This window comes from Enhydra lutris, unplaced genomic scaffold (assembly GCF_002288905.1).
Source record: "Enhydra lutris kenyoni isolate GAN:26980312 unplaced genomic scaffold, ASM228890v2 scaffoldscaffold7, whole genome shotgun sequence".
Lineage (NCBI taxonomy): Eukaryota > Metazoa > Chordata > Mammalia > Carnivora > Mustelidae > Enhydra > Enhydra lutris.
In genome coordinates, this window is record NW_019154091.1 from 29,204,854 (window position 1) to 29,230,774 (window position 25,921).

The 25,921-nt window shown below is 34.4% G+C and overlaps 1 protein-coding gene across 1 annotated transcript in view; it reads left to right on the plus strand.

Annotated features, from left to right (window-relative positions):
* LOC111141998 (zinc finger C3H1-type containing) overlaps nt 1–25,921 on the plus strand; it is a 51,718-nt gene that overhangs the window by 7,109 nt on the left and 18,688 nt on the right. The window contains exons 3-18 of the mRNA XM_022494919.1: nt 7,116–7,180; nt 9,539–9,737; nt 9,984–10,207; nt 11,775–11,898; nt 13,833–13,930; nt 15,346–15,555; nt 15,738–15,902; nt 17,009–17,146; nt 17,749–17,870; nt 18,453–18,602; nt 21,508–21,682; nt 21,978–22,109; nt 22,483–23,025; nt 23,111–23,220; nt 24,656–24,787; nt 24,884–25,005. Of these exons, the coding sequence (XP_022350627.1) occupies nt 7,116–7,180; nt 9,539–9,737; nt 9,984–10,207; nt 11,775–11,898; nt 13,833–13,930; nt 15,346–15,555; nt 15,738–15,902; nt 17,009–17,146; nt 17,749–17,870; nt 18,453–18,602; nt 21,508–21,682; nt 21,978–22,109; nt 22,483–23,025; nt 23,111–23,220; nt 24,656–24,787; nt 24,884–25,005 (2,709 nt within the window). The remainder of the gene's footprint in view (nt 1–7,115; nt 7,181–9,538; nt 9,738–9,983; nt 10,208–11,774; nt 11,899–13,832; nt 13,931–15,345; nt 15,556–15,737; nt 15,903–17,008; nt 17,147–17,748; nt 17,871–18,452; nt 18,603–21,507; nt 21,683–21,977; nt 22,110–22,482; nt 23,026–23,110; nt 23,221–24,655; nt 24,788–24,883; nt 25,006–25,921) is intronic.

Sequence of the window (25,921 nt, forward strand, 5' to 3'; positions counted from 1 at the left end):
TGCTTTAAGTCTTGACAAATGCAAGCAGTTGGGTAACCATTGCCAGGCACCTCAATTAAGATAATAGAACACTTTTGTTAACTCTCACAGATTGTCCCATGCCCCTTTGTAATCAGTTCCTTCCTCCCTTACCCCACCATATAATTACTGATTGTTTTCTTTCTCTATAGTTTTGCCTTTTCCAAAATGTCGTATAAATGGAGTCATGCAGTATATTGCCTTTTGATTCTAGCTTCCTTCATTTAGTTAGCTTAATGTATTTGAGATTCATCATGTAGTTGTATATATCACTAGTTCATTATTATTGAATGTGCCATTGTATAGTTATGGTACAGTTTGTTTACCCATTTCCATTTGAGGATATTTGAGTTCTTCCAGTTTGGGGCAATAAAAAGTCTTCACAAATAAAGGTTTGCTAATATTTTATTTAGAATTTTTTTATCTGGGTTAAGAGCCTATAATTTTTATTCCTTTTTCCTTGCCAAGTTTTAGTATAAGGTTATGATAATGGTCAAAATGAGTTTTGGGGAGTGGTTTCTTCTTTATTCTCAAGAATAAAGTTAAGAATTGGTCCTGGAATATTTGGTAGGTATTATTGGTAGAAGTGTCTGGGTCTGGATGGAATTTTTTCTGAGGAGGTTTTATACTATTGACTGTTCATGCATTCTATTTCTGGTTAAGGCAGTTTAGATAAACTGTATTTTTCTAGTAATGTGTCCATTTCCTATAAGTTGTGAAATTTATTAAAAAAAAATTTTTTTTTTTTTTTTTAAGATTTTGTTTGTTTATTTGACAGACAGAGATCACAAGTAGGCAGAGAGGCAGGCAGAGAGAGGAGGAAGCAGGCTCCTCGGGGAGCAGAGAGCCCAATGTGGGCCTCGATCCCAGGACTCTGGGATCATGACCTGAGCTGAAGGCAGAGGCTTTAACCCACTGAGCCACCCAGGCGCCTCTATAAAAAAAATTCTTAAGAATCTCACTTTTTGGGGTGCCTGGGTGGCTCAGTTGGTTAAGTGTCTGCTTTTGGCTCAGGTCATGATCTCAGGATCCTGGGTCCCTGCTCAGCAGGGTGTGTTTCTCCCTCTCCTTGTACCCTGGCTTCTCTCTCTCTCAAATAAATAAAATCTTTAAAAAAAAGAAAAAAAGAATCTCACTTTTCTATTGTAGCATTTGTAAGTTATATCCCCCAGTTTTTAGATTTCCCTAGAAATAAGTCCATAGCTTTTAAAACTGGTGGTGCCTGGATGGCTCAGCCCTTAAGCATAAGCCTTTGGCTCAGGTCATGATCATAGGGTCCTGGGATTGATCCCCACATTGGGCTGGTTCCCTATTCAGCAGGAGGCCTGCTTCTCTGTCTCCCACCCCCACCCCCCACTTGTATTCTCATTCTCTCTCTCTCTCTCTCTCAATTAAATAAATACATAAAACCTTAAAAAAAAAACAAAACAAAAAACTTGTTAGTTTTCAGTCTCTCTCCTGTTCAGATCAGTTTGGGTTTTGAAGTTTTTACTTTAGCTGTTTGTGATATATAATTTTTTCCCACACATTTCTAAATATTTTCTAATTTTTGTTTTTCTTTGACCTGTAGACTATTTGAAAGTATGTTTCTTAACTTCCAAACATGAAGCTTCTTTATAGTTTTTGTTACTGGTTTCTAAGTCAACCATACTGTCAGAGAAGGAGCTATTAGATAAAGAATGAGAATATAGATATTGTCATATTTATTTGTAGAGACTTGCTTTATTGTATGCAGTTGATTTTTTATAAGTGTTTTGTGTGTGTTTGAAAGGAATATATGGATTGTTAGATTAAGCTTTTTTTTAAAGATTTTATTTATTTATTTGACACAGAGAGAGAGAGAGAGATCACAAGTAGGCAGAGAAGCAGGCAGTGAGAGAGGGGGGAAGCAGGCTCCCTGCCGAGCAGAGAGCCTGATGCGGGGCTCGATCCCAGGACCCTGGGATCATGACCTGAGCCGATGGCAGAGGCTTAACCCACTGAGCCACCCAGGCGCCCTAGATCAAGCTTTTTATGTTGTTCACATCTTTATTCATTTTTTGATCTGATTGATTTATTTCTGAAAGGTTTGTTAACATCAGCCACTATGATGATGGATTTATGGTTTTCAGTTTTTGTTTTAAATACTTTGAGGCTGAGGATTGACTCATTATTCTTGTTGTTTGGTGGCCTTCTTCATCTCTAGTCATGTTTCTGACTGAAAGATTTATCTTGTGCCAATAGTTAACACCATCTTTCTTTTGATAAGTATAAATGCCTTGTATATAATTTTCCATTCTTTCAGTCTTTCTATATTCTCAAGTCTCAAATGTCAATTGTACATAGTATAGAACTAGATTTCTTTTGTAACTTAGTCTGACAGTCTTTGTCCTTTATTAGAATATAGCTCATTTGCATTTATCATTATTACTGATACTTGGATTTTGTTGTTTTCTTTTTCTTTCATGCTTCTTTTGTGTTTTTCCCTCCCATTACAATTTTTTTTTTCCTTTTACTGGTTTGGAAGTTAGATATTAAGTTCTTGTCTCATATTGTTTCCTTTCAGAATTGTAACATGAATTTTTCTTATCAGCGCTTAAAATTAATCAAGGTCTTTATCCTCTCCTGTACAAAGGCCAGTAATTTGCCTATCTTTGCTCATAATTTAACACTTTCTTCACTCACTTTTCTGTGGCTAAAATTTTTATCCTTAAAAGACATTTTTTAGAATTTAGATGTGTCTGCTGGATAGAAAACTTATCTGTTTGCCCTTTCTTTAAAGATAATTTTCTAGGTTTGGAATTCTACATTTGATCTTAGCCAAAAGGCCGAGAGGCGATCTAGGTTTGGAATTCTAGATTGGCTAATTATATTCTCAACATATTAAAGATATTTTCTGGCTTCCATTATTGATTTTGGTGAAAAGTCAGCTATCAGCCTTAATAGTTTCTAATTTGAAGTTAATTTATCTTCTTTCTCTGCTTGCTTTAAAAATCTAATTTTTGTTTCTGATATTCTGTAGTTTATGATGTGTTGATTGTGATTTCTTTTTATTCAGAATAGCTTGCAGTTTGTTGTGCTTCTTATTTTCATTGATTCTGAAAAATTGTCATCTTTTAAATGTTTTCTCATTCTCTTTTCTAGAATTCTGTATATATGTATATCAAATCATTTACTTTATCTTCCATTTCTCTTAATTTCCTTTAAGTTTCCATCTCTCTGTAAATCTGCTACATTCTAAATAATTTCTTCTGATGCATCTCTCAGTTCATGGATTCTCTTTTTAGCTGTGTCTGATTTGTCTTAATTTCACCTATTGAATTTTAAATTCAGTTACAGTTTTTATTTTAGCTTTTTTTTTTTTTTTTCAAATTGCTTTGGTCATTCTTTTTAGATTTTTCTGCTTATTTTTTCAAATTTATCTTTATTTCTTTAAGCATGTTAACCATAGGTTTGCTTTAGTTGTTTCTTTCCCTTGTTTGCTAATTTTCAGTACCTAAGTTTTTTATGGGTCTCATTTCTGGTTCCCATTTTTGATACCTTTTCTTGAATGCTTAGTGATTTTTTTTCTTTTCTTTTTCTCTTCCTTCTTTTTTGTTTCTTAAGGTGCTCATTTTAGTTTCAGTTTTTTTGGTGGGAATTTTTTGAGGCCTGGGACAAAGATGAATTTACAAGAGAGGGGTTTCTTTTGCCACTGCCAGGCACCTGAGTAGACTTTTGCTCTGGGACCACTTTATATTTGAAGTTTTCAAGGCCAGCCATGTGTACATTGTATTGCAAACCTGAGTGGTGACTGGTTTTGGTTACATACTCTCAGGAACATGTTTTTTCTTCTTCAGTTTAGCACCATGATTCCAGGTAGGAAATTTCAAAAAGTATAACTCAGTGGGATAGAAAAAAAACGCAAATAACTCTTACAGAGTATAATAAGAGTTATGTATGAAAGCCTGCAGTAATACAGGGAAAGGATCAAATACGTCTCCCTGGGTTTAGAAAGTTTTCATAGTGATGGAAATGTTTGGTTTGTGGCTCAAAAAATTAGTCTTTTCGACTTGGGAAGTACGAAGGAACCAAGCGAGCAGGTAAAAAGCACAGAGAACTTTTAAAGGCTAATTGAGATTGATCTGAAATGGGGACAGTGTGGGATATATGGTATGTTTCTTGGAGGAGTTGGATATAAATTTATAAAAGGGTAGATTGAAATCAGATTGCAGAGGGCCTTGAATGTCTTGGCTAGGGAATATAGATTTTCTTAAATGTCAGGTGGGCCATCAGATATTTTTAAATAGGAAAATGATGTTATCAGGTATCTGTTTTGGAAATGTAACTGACAGCAGTAAGGAAGAGGAGTTGGAGGAAAACCAAAAAAGCTAAAATTTTATCTGAATAAATTATATTGGTTAGTTTCTTCATATGCATCCTCTCTACCCGCTACTGTCTGCCTTCCCTAGTCCTCAGCAAGACTCTCAGCTCTGCCATCAAGCATTTAAGCTTTTAAACATTTTTAAGAAATGCTTTTCCATTTCTTTCAACAACTCTTCTAAACCTTATTATTTTTTTCAGGCTTTTACTCATCTTTATTCCTATTGTTCAGCCTATGGGTGTGCCTCCTATTTCAGGTGATCTGACTCAGCTTTCAGCTTCTCACTTTCTTACTGTAAACATATAATTGTATTGATTTTCACTTCATTTCATTTTTGTTTATGGCCACTTTGTATTAACCTGTATTCCTGGCTCTGACCTCTACCTTCTCTAGAACCTTGCTCCGTCTGTTGTTTATTTTGATTCATCTTTAACCACTTTCTCTTAAGAGGTTCTTAGGATGAACATATTTGCATTTTCCTTCCCAGCGGAAAGGGATTTCTCCCTTTTTTGGATTTCTCCCAGTCTGTAGTCTCCCTTAACCTCTGTATTTTCAACCAGACTCCTTGAAAGGCTGGTCCATGCTGACTCTCCACTTTACCTCTCAATCCAGTGCCATCTGCTTTTCTGCTCTTCACTGAAACTAGTCAGGGCAGAGTTACTTTGATGTAATTACAAAATTAATTTTAATTTTCCTTCATTTTTTTATTTCATTCTTCCACTGATTTAGAAATTGAGCACTTTATTTCAGGCTTTGGGAAATCTATCCATGAACAGATTAATAATTTGTGCCTTCATGGGCTTGCGTTTCAGAAAGGGGGGAGAATAAATATGATTAGTAAAAAACAGTTATGGAAAAAGTATAGCAGGGTAAGTAGGGGGGTGGCAGATACAGATTGCAGTATTAATGAGTGATCAGGAAAGGCCTGAATTTAAGCCTTCAAATTCAAGGCTTTGAAGACCATGAGGGACTAGCCAAATGGATATGCGAGGGAAGAGCTTTCTAGGCAGATAATAAATAGCTAGAGCAATGATTTTTTTTTTTTAAGATTTTATTTATTTATTTGACAGAGAGAGAGAGAGAGTGAGAGAGGGAACACAAGCAGGGGGAGAGGGAGAAGCAGGCTTCCTGCTAAGCAGGGAGCCCGATGCAGCCCTTAGTCCAAGGACTCTGGGATCATGACCTGAGCCAAGGCAGACGCCTAACAACTGAGCTACCCAGGTACCCCTAGAGTATTGATTTTCTAACTTTGGCCCTTGGACCAGCATTACCAGGAAACTTGATAAAAATGCAAATGCTGGGGTGCCTGGATGGCTCAGTTGGTTAAGCAGTCCGTTAAGGCTGCCTTGGGCTCATGTCCTGATCCCAGAGTCCGGGGATTAGCCTCTCATCCTTCCCTCTACTCAGCCCCTGACCCCACTTGCGCTAGCTCGCTCTCATGCGTGCTCTCTCTCTCTCTCTTTCTAGCGCATGTGCGGTCTCTCTCAAATAAATAAAAATTGTTTAAAATTAAAAAAAAAAAAAAGAAAAGAAAAAAAATGCAAATGTCCAGGCCCAATCCTAGGTCTACTGAATTGGAAACCCTGGAAATGGGGCCCAAGAATCTGTATTTAACAAACCTTCTTGTTGATTCTAATACCTGGTAAAGTTTGAGAATCAACAAACTAGAGTAACTACTGTTAAGGCAGAAGGGTACCTGCCATATTTGAGGAATAACAGGCCTTGCCCCTAAAGAAGAGAGAGTGGGGGTGCTGAGTAGTGGAAGACAAGAAGTCAGAGATGATGGGTTGGGATAGATCATGTAGAGCCTCATGTAGAGCCTCATAAGAACTTTGTTTTTTATTCCAAATGAAATGTGAACTACTGAAGGATCTTGAGCAAAAAGGACTGTTATAATTAATTTATATTCTCAAAGGACCATTCAGGCCACAATGTTGAGAATATTCTATAGGGAGTAGACATATCTACTATATTTAGTGATGATGTTCTTGATAAATATGAAATTTGGGGGTTTTCATAATACCATACACATCTAGAATTTCTTAAAACCTTCTGATTTTCTTTCCTTTTTTTTTTTTTTTTTTTTTTTTGAAGTTTTCCTTTGTTTCCTCAACTGTCGAATGCCCTCTATTCCATTCTCCAAGGGTGTTCTTAATTATATGGCTTTAACTACCACCTATGTCCTGATGATTGTCTTTAGCTCAGTTTGGAATTCTGGATAATAATTTAAAAAATACAGCATGACTGCAAAAGATCAATTTTCATCTTGGAAGTATTGAGTCAGAATTGAAATAACTGTACTGTAGAGACCCATAACCGTGGTAGGACAGTGTCTAACTACATGTTTGGTGAATTAAACAATTATCTGCTTTTATAGACTTTGTGTAAAGTTAGATTTATAGTTTGAAATTTATGGTTTGTACTTGTTTTTAAGGTAGCTTTGTGCTCATAAGGTGCTGCCAACTTAATGTAAATATTGTTATTGAAATAATTACTTTTAATTCATAGTCCTTTTATCAAAGTACGGTTTTAACTTATTTAATATTTTGAATCATTTTGCCTGATAACTTCAGAAATGAGGCTGATATGAAAAGTTTGGTCAGATTTTCATTCTAATAGAATTCTTTCCTTCTTAGTGATTGTGAAAATGAGAGACTTCTTAAAATAATTACTACTAAATATCATACAGCATTTTATTTTAAATTGATGGTAGCTGTTTTTTGGAGTATTCAAAGTATGCTGTTTTATTTTAAAGGATTAGAAGATAAAGAACAAAATTTAACAAGAAGAATTAGTGCCTCAGACATTCTATCTGAAAAGGTAAGATTCTGCTTTCTGGAATTGGGTGTCTCTGTAAGACTGATTCTTATACTGCTTTACTCTTTTCTTTTGAAAGAAGGTTCTGTCTTGCTTTCTACTCATTTCCTTTATGTCATTTCTTTCATCATTACCTCCATTTGGACATAAATCTTAAAGATAAAATCTGGAGAGATGTCCTTCAGTATCTTTGTGCTGGGTTCAGTTAAATTGAATTTAATTGAAGTGTTTTTTATGTATATCCATAGATGATCTTTTTGTTAGTTAGTTTTTTGAAACTTTTAATTTTCACCCAGAGAGTTTGTTTTCCTGCTTTTGGGGGATTATCCTGTGTGGGAAATCTTTGGAGTTAGACCTTGACCTGCTATTCGGTTCTAGCTCCTCTTACTAGCTGAGTGTTCTTGTGTAAGCTCTTTGCCTTTGCTTGCCTTGATTTCCTTTTCTACAGAATGAGTGTGATATCACCTGTTCTCTGGATTGTGGCCAGGTTGAGCAGGATAAAGTACAGAGGCACCTGGCACTGTGTTTGACATGTAGTAGCTCTCAATAGCCCAAGCCTTTTCTTTGTTGAATTAGAGATCTGAAATACCTTCAGTTCCTTCTTTTAAGATTTCAATTAGTTTTTATGAGTAAATTTAAATGAAGCAAAGAGCCTAGAAGCTTTAGAAAAGAGATGATCCTGAATTTAAGATTGATAATACAACATAAACCCATGTATACACACACACACACATGCATATGTGTGTGCATGTATATATATTTTTTAATGTCCTTAAAATAACTTCATAAATTACGGGGACATTATTTGGTTTACAAATGAGGTAAGATTTATATGGCTAGATTAAGTAAGTTACCTGAAGTTATGTAGGACTTAAATGTTAGAGCCAGGAGTTAAATGGGGTTCAGTAATCTTGCTGATCAGGTAGCTGCTTTATGTAGCATGTAGTTGTATGACTGAACGAGTAACTTCTTTCTTTTATTCCAAAAGGAGTGGTTGCAAAAAGTAATCAAAGACTTTTAAGTCTCCATGGAACAGTGACGATAGCTTTATTTTAAATGCTTTCGATCAGCACTATCCAATAGAATTTTCTACAATAATGGGAAATGTTCTTTATTTGCACTTTCCAATATGGTAGCTATTAACCACATGTGGCTTTTAAGCACTTGAAATGTGATTAGTGTGGCTGAGGAACTAAATTTCTTACTCAGTTTTAGTTAATTTAAATAGCCACATGGGGCTCATTGCCACCATACTGGATAGCACAGTTCTAGAACTACAGGACCAAGTAGTAGAATTTGGTATGTTTAAGTGACTTAGAGTTAAAAAAAGATAATTTTTTCAACTCCTTTGTTACATATATTTCCCAACAGTGGAAAGGGTACCTGTAGCCTGGTTTGGATAAACTGAGGTACTGAAATATGTGGTGGCAATTCAGTTAGGCGTTTATAATAGTTCATAGTAGAGTGAAACCAGTAGGAAGTACCCACTGTTTTCTTTGTGGTTAAAGTATCTTAAGAAGTTAAATAATTTAATTGGATATTAGACAAATGTGATTATAATTCATGTGTAAGCAAAGATTATTAGGTAAGTGAGCCTTGACCTTTTGAGTCTTAGTTTCTTAGTCTCTTTTGATTCCCTCCTTTTTTATACATATGCATAAAAGAAAAACAGTTTTGCATTTAATTTCAAAGGATGGGGAAGCCAGAGGACTCCCAAATACGTCTATCCCCACTATATCCATGTACTTCAATTAAGAATCTGTGCTTAGGGGCTCCTGGGTGGCTCAGTGTGTTAAGCGTGTGGTCGAGGTCTCAGGGTCCTAGGATCAAGAATCCCACATCCTCGCCTCAGGCTTTCTGCTCAGCAGGGAGCCTGCGTCCCCCTCTCCTTCTGCTTACCTCTCTGCCTACTTGTGAGGTGTCTCTCTCTCTCTCTCTGTCAAATAAATAAAATCTTTTAAAAAAAAGAATCTGTGCTTAGTTTACCTGACATTTTCAATTATATTTTGCATTTGCTGTCATCAGATTTTTACTTTCTTGCTTGGGAGGCTCAATTAAATGCTGATCTCTGACACTTAACTTCCCTTTTGCATCATACTATTCCATCGGTTGTATTCATCCCCTCTAACTCTTCAACTTACATATACACACACACCCTCCACAGGTTGATCTGTCTGTATCATAGGGATTGGAGGTGTAGGGCTGTGGTAAATAGTTCAGTTTCCTTATTTTACTTATATTGCCCTTAAGTATTTGCTTTACAACTAAATTCTGATCCTTGGCAAGGTTTGACTTGGTGAAATGTTTAAAGTCAAATAATAAAACTAAACTAAAAAGTTACAACTATTTCTTTTTTCAAAGAAACTTGGTGAAGATGAAGAGGAACTGTCAGAACTACAACTTCGTCTTTTGGCTCTTCAGTCAGCCAGTAAAAAATGGCAACAAAAAGAACAGCAGGTGATGAAGGAAAGCAAAGAAAAGTTGACTAAGACGAAAACTGTACAGCAAAAAGTTAAAACCAGTACGAAAACACATTCAGCCAAAAAAGTTAGCACTACAGGTGATCATTTCTGTTAAATTCTTTTGATTTCATATATCAATACAGTTTTAAGATTTTAATTCAGGAAGTTTGGAGTTTGGGAACTATAGGGCCCCGAATGGGAGACAGTCCTATATAAACAGAACTTGAAGGAGCATTTGTATATTTGATTTAATGACAATGAAAATAAATTATAAAGCTCTTATTTTCTTTTATCTAGAAAGTTATAACTAATAGATACCAATGTTTCTGTATTTTTATTTAAAGCTAAACAAGCATTAAGGAAGCAGCAAACAAAAGCATGGAAGAAACTACAACAACAAAAAGAACAGGAAAGACAGAAAGAAGAGGATCAGCGGAAACAAGCTGAAGAAGAAGAGAGAAGGAAAAGAGAAGAAGAAATCAGAAAAATTCGAGATCTCTCAAATCAGGAAGAGCAGTACAATCGATTCATGAAATTGGTTGGTGGGAAGAGGAGATCAAGAAGTAAGGTAAAGAGTGTAAAAATATAAAATCAAAACATTATTCAAATTTAAGTGTCCTTATTATCTTCATAAATACAATCAACTAAGAAAAAGTATAGAGTTTTTGTGTTTAATAGAACTTGTTATAACTTTTAGGGGGAGGAGGGAGGTTTGGTTATAATTAAGAATGAGTTTTCTATTGTTGTAGATATTAGAAATAGAAGAAATGAAAAATAAAAAGTATGGTTAGCAAAGTCTCCTTATGGCTTTTTCATCTTTCTCTATTTAGATGAAAGTAGGATTACTGGGGCACCTGGTGGCTCAGTCATTAAGCAGCTGCCTTTGGCACGGGTTGTGATCTCAGGGTTCTGGGATCGAGCCCTGCATCAGGATCCCTGCTTGGCATGGGAGCCTGCTTCTCCCTCTCCCATTCCTTGTGTTTCCTTTCTTGCTGTGTCTCTCTGTCAAATAAATAAATAAAATCTTAAAAAAAGAAAAAAGTAGGATTACTAAATTGTAGTGAGGACTTATCTGGAAAATAGCCATACCCTAAATATAGGGGCAGAATTTCCTTAATTTTTTTTTAGCATTTGTTTAGTATTGTAGAATTAAAAGTGTGTCACAACTAATTGGTATGGACTATTTTAAAGAAAGTTAAATCATCATAGCATTAGTGCTTGTGCTCACTTTAGTTACTTATTTAGCATTTGCAAACTTTTACCAAGTAATGTCATTGATAATTGTCATTGTTTATTATGGATGGTGTCAGGCAGTAAACTGGAGATTTAATAATTAATCTTGTGATGTATTATCAGTGACAAATTTCAGGATTTTGAGATTTGAAATTATGCTTGTGAATGAACTGTTGAAGAAGAGAGGGATATTAAAGAATAAGAGCTCTTTAATTTTAAGGAGTCAGAAATTAGGTTTGCTTAAGCAAGGAATTTATAATACTTGGAACTGCTAAAGAGTACTTTGTTAGAATCTTTTTAAAGAGAAAAGTATGTATTTGTACATTACTCTTACCAATCTGGATAGGTTTTGTTAGCTATAAACTGTCTCTGAGTGAAATGTAAGAAATACAAAAAGAAAACTACACACAGACATATCACCTAAGAGTTTCTAGTTTTCAGCTGTCATCAGTGTATTCATAACTAAGATGTGACTATATTTTTTCAAAATACTTTAAAATATAGGGTTTTTAAAAAAGATTTTTATTCATTAGAGAGAGAAAGTAAGGGAAAGGGACAGAGAATCTGAAGCAGACTCTGCACTGAGTACAGAGCCCAATGCAGGGCTTGATCCCACAATCATGAGATCATGACCTGAAACCAAGAGTCACACGCTCAACCAACGGAACCACCAAGGAGCCTCTAAAATACAGTCTTGATGGCATAAAACTTGAATTTATTCATCCAGTTTCTCATACAAAGAGGCTATAACTTAGGAACTTAGTGTCATCTTATTTTACAGAGGAATATGATTTTTGATGCTGTTCCCTAGAGGATAACTGTCAATTGTTTTATAATTTCTAGCCTAAGAATAGACTAAGACAGAAAATGCTTTGAAACTGAAAAATATCTTGTGTTATTAGTCTTCAGATCCTGACCTAAGACGATCCTTAGATAAGCAACCTACTGATAGTGGAGGCGGCATTTATCAGTACGATAACTATGAAGAAGTTGCTATGGATACAGACAGTGAAACCAATTCTCCAGGTATGAGCCCAAACTGGAAACATTCACATATTCACAAATTTTCATAAATGGACAATGATCATAAAGCTGCCCAAAAGCTTGAAAGAAATGTGTAATGAAAGTGATGTTAGCTGGTGAATTGGGAAACCGTAGACATTTAGTGGAGATACTTTGAGAGCAAACCTCAAATATATGATATTAACCTTTCTTTCAGGTGTTTCTTTCTAGATAGCATTTAAATAAAAAGGCAGTGTTTAAAGTCTGCTATTAACTGTTTGATCTTAAAAATGAAGATTGTAGGAAAGAAGAGAACACTGCTTTTAAATTAAAAAAAAATAAATTTTTCATCTCTTAAGTTATCTTTATATCATAGACAATTTCTGCTTTAGTGGGAAAAAAAAATCTTTCGTGTTCTTGGGTTCCTTTCTCCTTCCAGTGATGTTACTTTGTAGGAATTTGGAGATGGTAAGTGGTACTACTAGTGGCATCTCAGTAGAGGCTGGTTAGAACTGCTCAGGGCAATGTTCAATTAGATTGCATATTCTAGGATGTGATTCTTCTTGAGGGCTGGAGACTTGCTTTAGTTGCTATTCAGGGGTGATTCTGTGGGAGACCTATTTTCTCACTAATTAAAACATGTAAAACTGAAGCAGATAACTGAATGCAGTTGGCATTCTAGGAACTGGAACACTTACTTGAAAGATCATATTATCAGTGTTTTTCTCCCTGGTGGTCATATTGTCAGAACAAAACAAAATGAGAATCTTACTTTAGTGTGTCTAGACAGAAACAGAAAAATCTATATGATTTGGGTTATGTTTACCAAAAGTGCTTATTTTTTGGTTACTCTTTAGGCTTATGTTTGTTTCATATTATGTTTTGTTTCAGAATATTATGTTTTGATTTCAGAATTTAACTCTCTTTGGTCAGTATTAAGTTTTCTTGCTTCCAGGTTCTTCAAGATATTTCATTGTATTCCCAAGTATTAACAATATTATTAATACTTTCTGTTTCTATAAAATAATTTTATATACTATGCTTTCAAAAACTTTTGTAAAAAATTAGTTGAGAATGTACTCTTTACTAACCTTTGTCAAATTATAGCTTTTTGCTATATTCACTACCGGTATTTATTTTTAAGAAGTAAAATGTTCTCAAGGCCAATTGAATTTTCAAATAGTATCATATAGGCACAAGTTAACCATATAAATCATGTGGGTAATGGCCATATTGACTTGTGAGACAGCTGGGATAAAGAAGCATTAGTTTCTTTACCTGAGGTTTATAGTTACTGGGTAGCAAGAGTAGTCTTCAAATCTGCCGTATTTCACTGGCTTAAGAAACCACTGAAGGTAAAATGCATTATTATTTTTATCTGCTACCAGGGAAGAGAAAAATGCTAACAGTTTCATTGAGATGCATTGATTCTAACTATTTCAGAATTATTAAATGTGACAGAGTGTGCATTTAATTGATAAATACAGCAGGAAGTAGTTCTTTTCATTCCTGCTACTTGCTTTCTATACAACTTAAGTAGTTCATTTTTTCATTCCACATAAAGGGAGGAATGGAATTACCACATTAGTGGTTTGTTTTTTGTTTGTCCTTTGGTTAGGACACTTCAGCAAATTCAGGAATTTTTTGTTTTATTATTCCTTTAAAAATAGTTTGTAAAAAAGAAAAAGTGGTTTTTCTTGCGTTTCTTGTTCTCTTTCCTGTAGATGAGTGAAAGTGGAACAAAATGTTTTAAGGCACTAATTGTCAACTTAAGTTGGAAGGCTGGCTTTCTGATGACAAAGGACACTATTGAATGGGTAGGGAGGTCTCATGGAGGTTAAAGATACTAATTTGCACTCTGCTTAGATAGATGTATTTGTATTTCTTCAGGCATATCATAATCTTAATTTATTCCTTTCAAAGTATATTTGTTTGTATACTCTTAAAATTTTTTACAGCCCCTTCACCGGTGCAGCCACCATTCTTCTCTGAATGTTCACTGGGGTATTTTTCTCCAGCACCGTCTATTTCTTTGCCTCCACCACCTCAGGTTTCTGTAAGTGTGAATTGATGTGATTTTTAAGAAAATTATTCTGTTGTTTTGTGTCTTTCCTAATTTGTTTTGAAAAACTGGTACGTAACTAAAAGTAGTTAATGTTTAAAGAGAGCTTAAAGTAGAATTGTTTACCAAAATTAATAGCTCTGAAACCTATAGAATAAATAGTTAATTATATATTGGCAGGCTGTGCATTTGGAGATTTTTTTCATAGCTAAGTTTTAATCTTATGCGTATTTTCTTTCAGTACTTAGCATGTTTCCATTTTACTTCTCAGCTGGTAGCTACTCCAAAAATTTATTCTAAAGGAGAATAAGATTATCTGCTGTTTTGCATTATCTTCTTTGGCAGTTGGGCTTAAGTGCATTAGGATACTTTCAGAAATGAATTCTTTTCCTTTTTCCTCTTTTGATGAGTACAGTTATTTTTAATTTGAAATTGCATCTAAAGAATGTTACATTGTATGTAGAAGTTAGTTTCTTTTTTCCCAGCTTTTTAAAAGAACTGCCAGGCCCTCATTTTAAAAAAAAAAAAAAAAAGGAAAGAAAAAAGTAAGTGGGAGAATCATAAAGTAAAAGTTCTGAGGTTATTTTTAGTTAGAAAGAACCTACAGACCAAGTCGGATCTCTCAGTAGGTTAATGGGTTCTTTGTCATTTCACAGTTCCTAGGTGGACATCTGGTGTCCTCCTTGGAAGCTTAAGGTGAGGGGAATATGAGAGCACAGAGTAAAAAAAAAAAACTTTTTTTCCCCCTTCTTCCTTGAAATGTTTCCTTTTGGGAAATGGAGAATGGATGAACTAAATGCCGAGAGAAATTCTGGCAGTTCTTTGAAACAAAAATATATCTAAACTCCGATATTTGTATAAATTTAGTTTTCTGCATGAGTACTTTCTAAGAAGCCATCGCCCAAACATCTAAGAGATTCTTCTGGATAGTTCTTGAGATACTCTGGACTATTTCCAGAATTCCTTTGGTGCCTAATTTTTTTTTTTTTACTTAAATATCTATCATATGTTTTGGTTTTCAGTATCCTCACTTGTTTTCAGGTAATCATCTAGAGAAGAGACCCTGTAAACTTTGATTTCTGTCTTTTGGAAAGCTGAGTGAATATAAGAAGGGGAATGGAGAAGTTTGTATAATTACCCTGAAGTTCATAAATTAGATGTTTCAAAAATTTGATGTTTCAAAAAATGTTGTTTTTTTACTTGCAAAAATTATACTTTTTATGGTTGAATATTGAATTTGGTTTAGTTTTAAGATCTGCTAAGTGACACTTAGTTCACTTATGCTTACAATTGAAGTAATAACCTAAAGTTTATCTTTTTTAAATTTAATGTTGCTCCAGAGATAAATATTTGAAATTTGTAAAACTTGTGCTGTAATTACTATTTTTTTCTCTTTTAAAAATAACTAGTCTATGCCACCTTTGAGCCAGCCTTATGTGGAAGGCTTGTGTGTTTCTCTTGAACCTCTACCTCCTCTACCACCTTTACCACCTCTCCCACCTGAAGATCCAGAACAGCCTCCAAAACCACCTTTTGCAGATGAGGAAGAGGAGGAAGAAATGCTGCTTAGAGAAGAGCTCCTTAAATCTCTTGCAAATAAAAGAGCTTTTAAGCCAGAGGTAATTTAGGTGCCTGAACCTCTAGGTGGTGCTCTTGACCCTAGTTTTAGCTTTGCTTTTCTCTGGGATTCATTGGGCCTTTCAGAGTAATGATAAGTCTGAAGCTAATTTAGCAGGACTTTTCAAGATGACAGAAATTTCTTTATTTAGAAATGTTTCATATTTCTTTTTTCCTTATTTAGGAAACATCCAGTAACAGTGACCCACCTTCACCTCCAGTTCTGAACAATTCACAGCCTGTGCCAAGAAGCAATCTATCGATAGTCAGTATTAATACAGTATCTCAGCCTAGGATACAGAATCCAAAGTTTCACAGAGGACCTCGTCTTCCACGAACTGTGATCTCGGTAAAAACAAGCAACATAATTAATTCTGTTAAACAGTTTGTGAGAAATTTTTATGAAATTTTGCTGCTGTCTTATTCCCTAACTCCTAGTTCATTTAAATATGTTACATATATTCATATATAAGTAAAAACAATTTTTATTTATTAGTGAAATGGGAGCAGTTTCTTTGCTTGAAAACTAGTAGAGTTAGTTGATAATGTTTTTGGAGAAGCATTATTTTTTTTTTTGCCATTTTTTTCTATATAAATTAATCCATTCAGATTTTCTTTGTTCTAGAGTTACTTTTAGCAAGTTGTTTGTATGTTTTTTATTTCTCCCACCTTTGTTTATGTTTGCTAGTATTTTTTTCAATTATTGATTATACCGTAATGGCAGGATTTATTTACGATGTTTACTGATATCCATTAAAGAAATTGAAATGACAGTTTCTTTTTACCTTGTTTTCCAATGGCTTTGAAATAAAATAACTGGAGCCAAAGCCAAGTTGAAATCTTGCCTCAGTTAGGTAAACCAATTTTGGCCACTTACCCTCTCTATATAACCACAAAAGCCAAAAAGTTTTGTCAGTAACTATATAGAATTGCTAAGTTTTTGTTTGGTTGATAAGATAGCTAATTTAGGTGGCATTATAGTTCTTTATAGAAAGTTGGAGAAAATAGGGCGCCTGGATGGTTAGTTGGTTAGGCATCCGACTCTTAGTTTCAGCTCAGGTTGTAATCTCAAGGTTGTGGGATAGAGCGCCTGCTTAAGATTCTTTCTCTGTCTCCCTCGGCCCTTCCCCCTGCCCAAAGTAATTAAAGAAAAAAAAGAAAGTTGGAGAAAATAAAACTTAATGGAAAGATGATCATAGTAGTTTCTAGAACTACAGAAAATAAAGAGTATTTTATGTGGTGGGCAAATAACCAGTATTGGTGAAGTGGGACAAAGTTAGATATTCAGCATAACCATAAGAAACCATAGACTGTCTACTTGGAGTCCATTATTTTTAGGAATTGAAATTCAAGAGATTAAATGACTTGTCCAAGGCAACACATCTAATTGGGGGTAGAACCAAGAAAAAATAGTTACTTTTGTCATCAGAAGAAACAAATATATTATTTTTGCAGCTTCCAAAGCATAAGTCAGTAGTTGTAACACTGAATGATTCAGATGACAGTGAGTCTGATGGAGAGGCTTCCAAGTCAACAAATAGTGTTTTTGGTGGATTGGAGTCCATGATTAAAGAAGCGAGACGAACTGCTGAGGTCAGTGCAATAATGAAAGATAAAAAGATGATTTATTGATAGTCATTAAAGGTTTTTTTTCCTCCCCCAAAAATTAGACCTTAGAGGTCTAGATTTTTAATATATTGAATTGTGGAAATATTTTAAGTATTTGTGTTATTTAGGACTTTACGGAATGAAGAATGTATAAATTTAATTAGATTTAACTATCAAAAATCATTTTTTTTCCAACTGACTAGTCCCTTTTTCAAACTAGTAAAAATTGAGTGGATAATTGTCCTCTGTACTAAGGAAATGTATTGCTTTGAAAATTGTATCACATTACCAGAAAACAGTTTTTATTAAACATAAAATCTAAATATAACTTTTACCCCTATTTTTACTATAGGTATGTAGGTTACATACGATTTAGTTTGATTATTTTAAAACTGTAGAGTTAGTGGATCATACAGTTAAGTTGTGGCTAACAGGCTGCATTGTTTTAAGAAAACAAATAGAAAATAATTATGAAGTTATTCAGTTATTTCTAACTACATAAATGTGTACCGGGTTGTGATGTGAAATATAAATTTCAGTGGTTTTATTGGAAGCTCTTGATCTGGTTGACTTTAACTATTTTCTAGCAAGCTTCAAAACCGAAAGTACCTCCAAAATCTGAAAAAGAAAATGATCCCATGCGAACACCTGAAGCTTTGCCTGAAGAAAAGAAGATTGAATATAGATTGTTAAAGGAAGAGATTGCCAAGTGAGTAGCATTTTTTGTAATTAGCTTTAAAGGTATGTGCTATTTCAGTACTTAACTTAGTCTTTATAGTTTATTGACATTGGGAGATGAGTGGTGCTGATTTTATCCAAGATCCAGACTTAATGTTTTTATAACTCACAGAAGGGGGAGCCAGATAATCATTTATAGACTTGAATACAGTGGTGCACTGAGATATAAACAGCTTAGAGAAAGATGACAGCTGTTATAAAAGAGAACTACACTAAGTCATTTTTACACTTTAAATATATCATTTTGTCAGTTATACCTCAGTAAAGCTGAAAAAATACTTAGTAGAATCAGCAATATTCTTTTTTTAAATTAAAGTGTAGTTGACACATAATGTTGCACTAGTTTTAGGTGTACAACAAAGTGATTTGACAACTCTATACTTAGGCTACGCAGACTATCAACTTCGAATGCCAGCTTGGTCATGCATATTGGTCATCATTATTAGCCAATATGATTAATATTTTTATTTTATGAAATAGAATAGAGCTTTAAAGATAAATAATTTTAGTTTATTTCTTGGTATAATTCATCTACCTTCATTGGTTATTTTAGTAGAGAGAAACAGCGTTTGATTAAATCAGATCAGCTGAAGACAAGTTCATCATCCCCAGGAAACTCTGACGTGGAAATTGATGGGATTGGCAGAATAGCAATGGTTACTAAGCAGGTTACAGATGCAGAAGCAAAACTTAAAAAACATAGGTGAGCCTCTTTATCTGATTAAATATTGGTATGTATTTAAATGTTCCTGTATTATATTGGTGCATTTTTGTGGCTGTATGTCATAAAAAGTATACTATATGATTATAGATTCTTTCATACTTGGTAAAACTATAGAAGACTATCACTTTATTGAATTGTACGTTTACATAAAGTAATAGTACTAATGTTTAAATGAAAATTTCAAGACTTCAAAGGAGATTTGTTTCCCTTCAGATATACACATGGCTTATTCATTGCTAAAAACATGGATGAAACTCTTTGTTTTGGAATTTTCTTTAAAACTTTGACATCTTTGAAATACCTTCATTGGAACCGTATTGTTGTTGTTAAAGGTGGGCTGCTTTGTTGGAAAGAGTCATTACCCAGTCTGTTCAATAATACACATAGTCAAATATGGTGTTGTTATGAATGTGTGAATATTAAGTTACAATCCTAAACTTAACATGTTTTGTGAAATCACTGTGTTTTGAGTGGTGTTTCAAAATTTTGAAGTCATACAACCTCGGGGCGCCTGGGTGGCTCAGTGGGTTAAAAGCCTCTGCCTTCAGCTCAGGTCATGATCCCAGGGTTCTGGGATCGAGCCCCACGTCTCGCTCTCTGCTTGACCTCTTTCCCCTCCTCTTTCTCTGCCTTCCTCTTTGCCTACTTGTGATCTCTGTCAAATAAATAAAATCTTAAAAAAAAAATAGTACCTCACAAGATGAACATAATCCTAGAATTCATTCACATATTTGGGGAATTTATTTATTCTGTTGAGGTATAATTGACATATTATTATATTAGTTTCAGGTGTACAACATAATGATATGGTATTTATGTACTATATGAAATGATCACCACAGTATAGTAACATCTGTCCCCATATATAGTTAAAGATTTTTTTCTTGTGATGAGGACCATTAGCATATATTTGATAGAAATGATTATATTTGATTGTAGCTATACATCTTTTTCACTCCACACACCTTGAAATCATTAGTTGGTGAAGAACAAAGTGTTAACATCAATACTTGTGAGTTTTGTTCCGCTAGTCCCCCTGTAGGTTTACATACGTAAGGCGGGGAGTTTCTGTTCAAGTAAGACGTTCCTTATTCTCTTGTTATTAACTAACTGACTTATTCTTAAACTTCAAAGTTAGATTGTAAAAGTTGATCACAGTGATGAATTAGCAATGTATAAATAATTTAATGATTTTTAAAATAAGCTTCAAAAGTTCATCTACCCACAGTTAATGGAAAAAGGTAGAAATTTATAACCATCTTGGTACTCTTTATTTTTTTAAATCATGAAAAACAATGTAATTTGAAATGTTTTGGTAGGGCACCGTAGATAGCTCAAGGACTTAGTGACTGTAAATTTTTTATAAGTAAACAGAAATATGATCTGTTTTTCATTTCATTACAAGACATTGGAGATTAAGTATTCTGAACAAAATAAAATACATTTAAAAATAGTCTTTATGAATGTCTTCAGCATTTTATTATATCTAAAGTATGCCATTATTTTATGCACTAAGAAAACCTGCTGCTAGCCAAACTATGATACACAGTGATGCTTAGACATTACTGATACTGAAGATCTGAAAAATGTGCTTCATAAATGAAATGCTGTGGTGACTATAAATCTCCAGCGTTATCAATATGAAATGATATTGTGTGTGTTTTAAAGGAGATTAAAATAAATTCACTTAAGTTCCATTTATTTAGTAGCTTCAATAAAAAGTGAAATAAGGTAGGGGCGCCTGGGTGGCTCAGTGGGTTGAGCCTCTGCCTTTGGCTCAGGTCATGATCCCCAGGATCCTGGGATCAAGCCTCACATCGGGCTCTCTGCTTGGCAGGGAGCCTGCTTCCCTCTCTCTCTCTGTCTGCCTCTCTGCCTACTTGTGTGTCTCTCTCTCTCTCTCTGTCTGCCTCTCTGCCTACTTGTGATCTCTCTCTCTCTGTCAAATAAATAAAATCTTAAAAAAAAAAAAAGTGAAAAGGTTTTTAAAAATTCTTTGTCTTTCTGTTCCCCATTCTATCACATATTCTCTGTCTTTATGATTCCTTCTAGATATCAGCTGTTGTGATGTTGAAATATATCTTCAGGGAAAGATCCTTCATTTTTTTAACTATAATATTTAGTAGTTGAGAAAATGAAAATCTCTATCTATAAATTTATTTTTTGTCCTGTTTTTATTCTCATTTCCAAACTTTACATCTGTATATTGTTTAAAAATTTAGACTTCCTTTTCCCCTTGCTTGCCTTGCTTTAGATAAAATGAGTTAGAGATTTGAAGTGTGCTTGATTATGTTAATCAGATGTTTATTTGTGTGTATATTAGGAGCATTATAAATGATGTTAAACATCGCAGTTTTCTGTCCTAAGTCCTCATCTTTTAGGAGTCCTGTATGGTCAGATTCAGTCAAATCTAGTAGTGGTTTTTCAACTGTAATTCACATTAGTCAGACTTAAATGATTTTTTTTTTTTAAGAAAAAGATCAGACTCATAGTTGCTTTCATAAAATGGAATAATGTTTATTTGAATATCTGTGTGATTAGTGCATATGAAAATAGCCATCCTTTTAATATCAATATATGTGTTTTTAAGATTATCTGAGAGAATGTATGTACACATGCAGTGGGTAGGGGTAGAGGGAGAGGAAGAGAGTCTAAGCAGACTTCTTGCTGAGCACAGAGTCCATCGTGGGGCTCCTATCTCACCACCCAGTGATCATGACCTGAGGAGAAGCCAAGAGTTGGATGCCTAACCTACTGTTCCACCCAGGAGCCCTGTCAGTATATTTTGTAAAACAAGCTACTGCTTTGTAGATTTTTTATTCTGATGGTGTTAGCCTACTAGTTTAGAAAGACATTAATAAGAATTTTGTTATTTCTCAATTAGGATTCTCTTGATGAAAGACGAATCTGTTTTAAAGAATCTCGTACAGCAAGAAGCTAAGAAGAAAGAATCTGTTCGAAATGCTGAAACAAAGATTACAAAACTTACAGAACAGCTTCAGGCAACAGAGAAAATTCTCAGTGTCAACAGAATGTTTTTAAAGAAGCTTCAGGAACAAGTAATGTTCTTTTTTTACATTGAGATATTGGTGGGGTTTTTGTTTTTTGTTTTTTTTTTAACATTAAGATATTGTAGTCTCATGTTTACATTTTTATGGTACAGATTTTTTTTTAAACAATACCATAAACCAAAGACCTCAAAATGTATAACCTTTGTACTGTTTTCCATTGTGACATAATATTGGCATATTTTTATTTTCAGGTGCATACCCTAAAGCTGCTCTGTGTTTAAGAAGGTATTTCCTCTCTCCTAAGGTTTACATTTACATTTCCAGAAATATCCTGTATTTTCAGATTCACAAAGTTCAGCAACGTGTTACCATTAAGAAAGCTTTGACTCTAAAGTATGGGGAAGAGCTTGCGCGGGCAAAGGCAGTGGCTAGTAAAGAAATAGGAAAACGTAAACTGGAACAGGATCGCCTTGGAGTAAGTTGTTTGTAGAAATATTTTATTTTTGCAAAGGAAAAAGTTTTCATGATACTTCCAAGGGTAAGAGATGTATAAAATAACTCGGGTTTTTTCCTGCATATTCAGACAGACTAAAGCTTTGTTTTTAAATGATGTCTACATTTTTGGAAGCTTTATTTTATAGTTGTGTTTTGGCTTTGTCTTTTGTTTTTCATAGATTATAGATTAACTGGCATAACTATTGGGGAGTTTTGTCAAGCTATTATATTCTTGTCAGTGATTTAGTTTTTTAATATTGGCACTGTATTGTAGGGATAACACATTTATCTTAACCAAAAAATTTTTATGAAATTATAGTGATGTAAAATATATATATCATTTTTTCCTCCAGCCAAACAAAATGATGAGACTGGACAATTCTCCAATATCAAGTCCCAGAAAACATTCAGCAGAACTGATTGCTATGGAAAAAAGACGATTACAAAAGCTAGAATATGAATATGCCCTGAAAATTCAGAAACTAAAAGAAGCCCGGGCCCTTAAAGCAAAGGAACAACTAAATATTGCTCCAGTTGTGGAAGAGGAACCTGAATTTTCTTTACCTCAACCGTCACTTCACGATTTGACTCAAGATAAATTAAGTCTGGACACTGAGGAAAATGATGCTGATGATGAGATTTTGTCGGGTTCAAACAGGGAACGAAGAAGATCATTTTTAGAATCGAATTCTTTTACTAAACCTAACCTTAAGCACACTGATACACCTAACAAAGAATGCATCAACAAACCTACTAAGAATACAGTAGAAAAACCAGAACTTTTTCTAGGGTTAAAAATCGGTGAATTACAGAAATTATATTCAAAAGCTGATAGCTTAAAACAGTTGATTTTAAAGACCACCACAGGCATTACGGAAAAGACTTTGCATGGTCAGGTAACTGAACATTTCATATGCTTTATAAAGTCTAGGATTCACCCTACCTGTCTTTGCTTTGTGCAATTACTGTTTTCTTTTGCAGGAGATTTCTGTGGATGTGGATTTTGTGACAGCACAGAGTAAAACGGCAGAAGTGAAGCCGTGTCCTTTTAGACCCTACCATAGTCCTCTTCTAGTTTTTAAGTCCTACAGGTATGAAAGAAAGATTCGACAAGCTTGAATTTCAGGACAGCTCCTTGATCTTAATGACAGTATAACCTTGGCTAGTTCATGATAATGAAAAAATAATAGGCATCATGGTCTCTAAAAAATGAATTGTCCTTTTAGGGAAAATGAAATTGTCTTATTGTCAGATTTGAACCTTATCAGGAAGTAAGGTTTAGCTCATACTAGGTTTATTCTTACCAAGTTCTAATTTCTGGTTATTGGGGGGAATTGTGGAGAGCTCTGAATTATCTCTGGTAGGGATTTTAGGAAAAATAGAGTCAAATAAGAATTTTTAAGTTTTAGGGGCGCCTGGGTGGCTGAGTTGGTTAAGCAGCTGCCTTTAGCTTGGGTCATGATTCCAGGGTCCTGGGATTGAGCCCTGCGTCAGGCTCCCTGTTTAGCGGGGAGCCTGCTTCTCTCTCTCCCTCTGCCTGCCGCTCTGCTTACTTGTGCGCTCTCTCTGTCAAATAAATAAATAAAATCTTAAAAAATTTTTAAGTTTTAAAAATAATTTTACCATTATTCTAAGTAATGCTTTGGCCAGCTTCCATAAAATTGATTTATGGTTGATATGGTTGAATTGATTGATAAAGATGGTAACTTTATTGAGGTTGTCTTTTTAAAAAGACTTCTGGAAGTTGTAAGACTGTAAGTGGTAGGATTTAATCATAAAATTGTAAAACACATAACAGGTACTATAGCTTTTCCCCTAGTTTTTTGTGGCTGGTAACGTGCAAGAAATACCTGTGTTGGGGCACCTGGGTGGCTCAGTGTTTTGAGCGTCTGCTTTTAGCTCAGGTTGTGATTCTCGGGGTCCTGGGATCCAGCCCCACATTGGGCTCCCTGCTCAGTGGGGAGCCTGCTTCTCCCTCTCCCTCTGCCTGCAGCTGCTCCCCTGCTTGTATGCTCACTCTTTTTCTCTCTCTCTCTGTCAAATAAATAAAATCTTAAAAAAAAAAACAACAACCCCCCCCAAAACCAGTGTTATATATCATTTTATTATGTGATACAGAACACTATTTTTAAGGATTTTATTAGGGAGTGAGAGAGAGAGAGAGTACGAGCACGGGGAGGGGCAAAGAGAGAGGGTGAGAATCTCAAGCAGAGGGAGCCTGCAGCAGAGCTCAGTCCCACAACCCTGAGATCATGACCTGAGCTGAAACCAAGAGTCAGACACTTAACCAACTGAGCTATACAGGGTTTTTTGTTGTTGTTTTCTGTTTTGGATCTTTTGTGTTCTAGATATAAAAAAGTTGTCCCTGTCATTGATATTCTGGTTTTTTAGAGTTCATTTTGATATCATTAGATTAATAGTAAACCAAAAGCATAGAAATTTTAATTAAGAAAAATGAAAAATTTCCCAATTTTCTAGGGAATGTTTGTTGAGCATAATGTCCCTGTCTACCTTTCTTCTCCTTAGATTTAGTCCATACTATCGAACCAAGGAAAAACTTCCCTTAAGCTCAGTATCATACAGTAATATGATTGAACCAGATCAGTGTTTCTGCCGTTTTGATTTAACAGGAACATGTAATGATGATGATTGTCAGTGGTGAGTAGCTATTATTTGTGAATATTTTATAATTTAAAAGACAGTTTTGGTTTCATATTACATGATTATCTTTTGTGTGTTGTCGTTTTGTTTTAGGCAGCATACACAAGACTATACACTTAGCCGAAAACAGCTATTCCAGGACATCTTGTCATATAATCTGTCTCTGATTGGTTGTTCAGAGACGAGCACTGAGGACGAAATTGCTGGTGCAGCAGGTATTGAAAGACTCTTACTGTTCTCCAAGAGAAAATTTGAATGTAGGCAATTAAATTTGTTTAGTTGTTGACATCTTTAAGGAGTTGTAATAATAATTCAATACATTCACCTATGGCATTTTATCCAGATTTGCTCTGATACAGTAGTCACTAGCCATATCTTGCTGTTCAAATACAAATTAATTAAAATTTCTTCCTTAGTTGCTGTAGCCACATTTTAGGTGCTTGATAGCTGCTTTTGAGCTCAATAGCTCATTAGTGGTTAAGTGCTTACCAATAGGATAGTGCAGATAGAAGGTATTCCATTGTTGTGTGAAGTTCTTTGGACAGAACTCATCTAAATAGTTCAGTTTATTTAGAGGAATATAGTAACATACTTGTTAACTATTATTATTATTAATATTTAATATTAATTTTACTTATTTTAATAACTATTATTAAGTAACAATTTTATTAATGATTTTTAAGTAGAGCCCTATTTTTATTCATTATTGTTTTAATAAATAAAGAAGGATTGGAAATTGTGGTTTCAAATTCTACAAAGAAATAAAAAAGACTTTATACACCTTGATATTATAAAAAGCATAGATTTCTGTGGCATTGTAAGTAAATACTGATAAGGTTTTCTTTAGATTTGTTACCAAATATTCAACCTTAAACTGCAAGTATTTTAGAAGTAAAGGAATTGGTGTTTATTAAATTTAGTGTTAACCACAACCCAGAGTGATCATGAAGTCACTGAATCTATGTAGTCCTTCTCAATTTGGGACTTTAATTTTCACTTGTTTGGTTTGTTTCAGTACAGTAAATCCTCTTTTTTTTTTTTTTTTTTGAGCCCAACTTGGGTGCATGATGTGGTAAGATTTGCCATAGTAGTTAAGGTAATGGAAGCCTTGCCTTTTAGGAGGCATATATG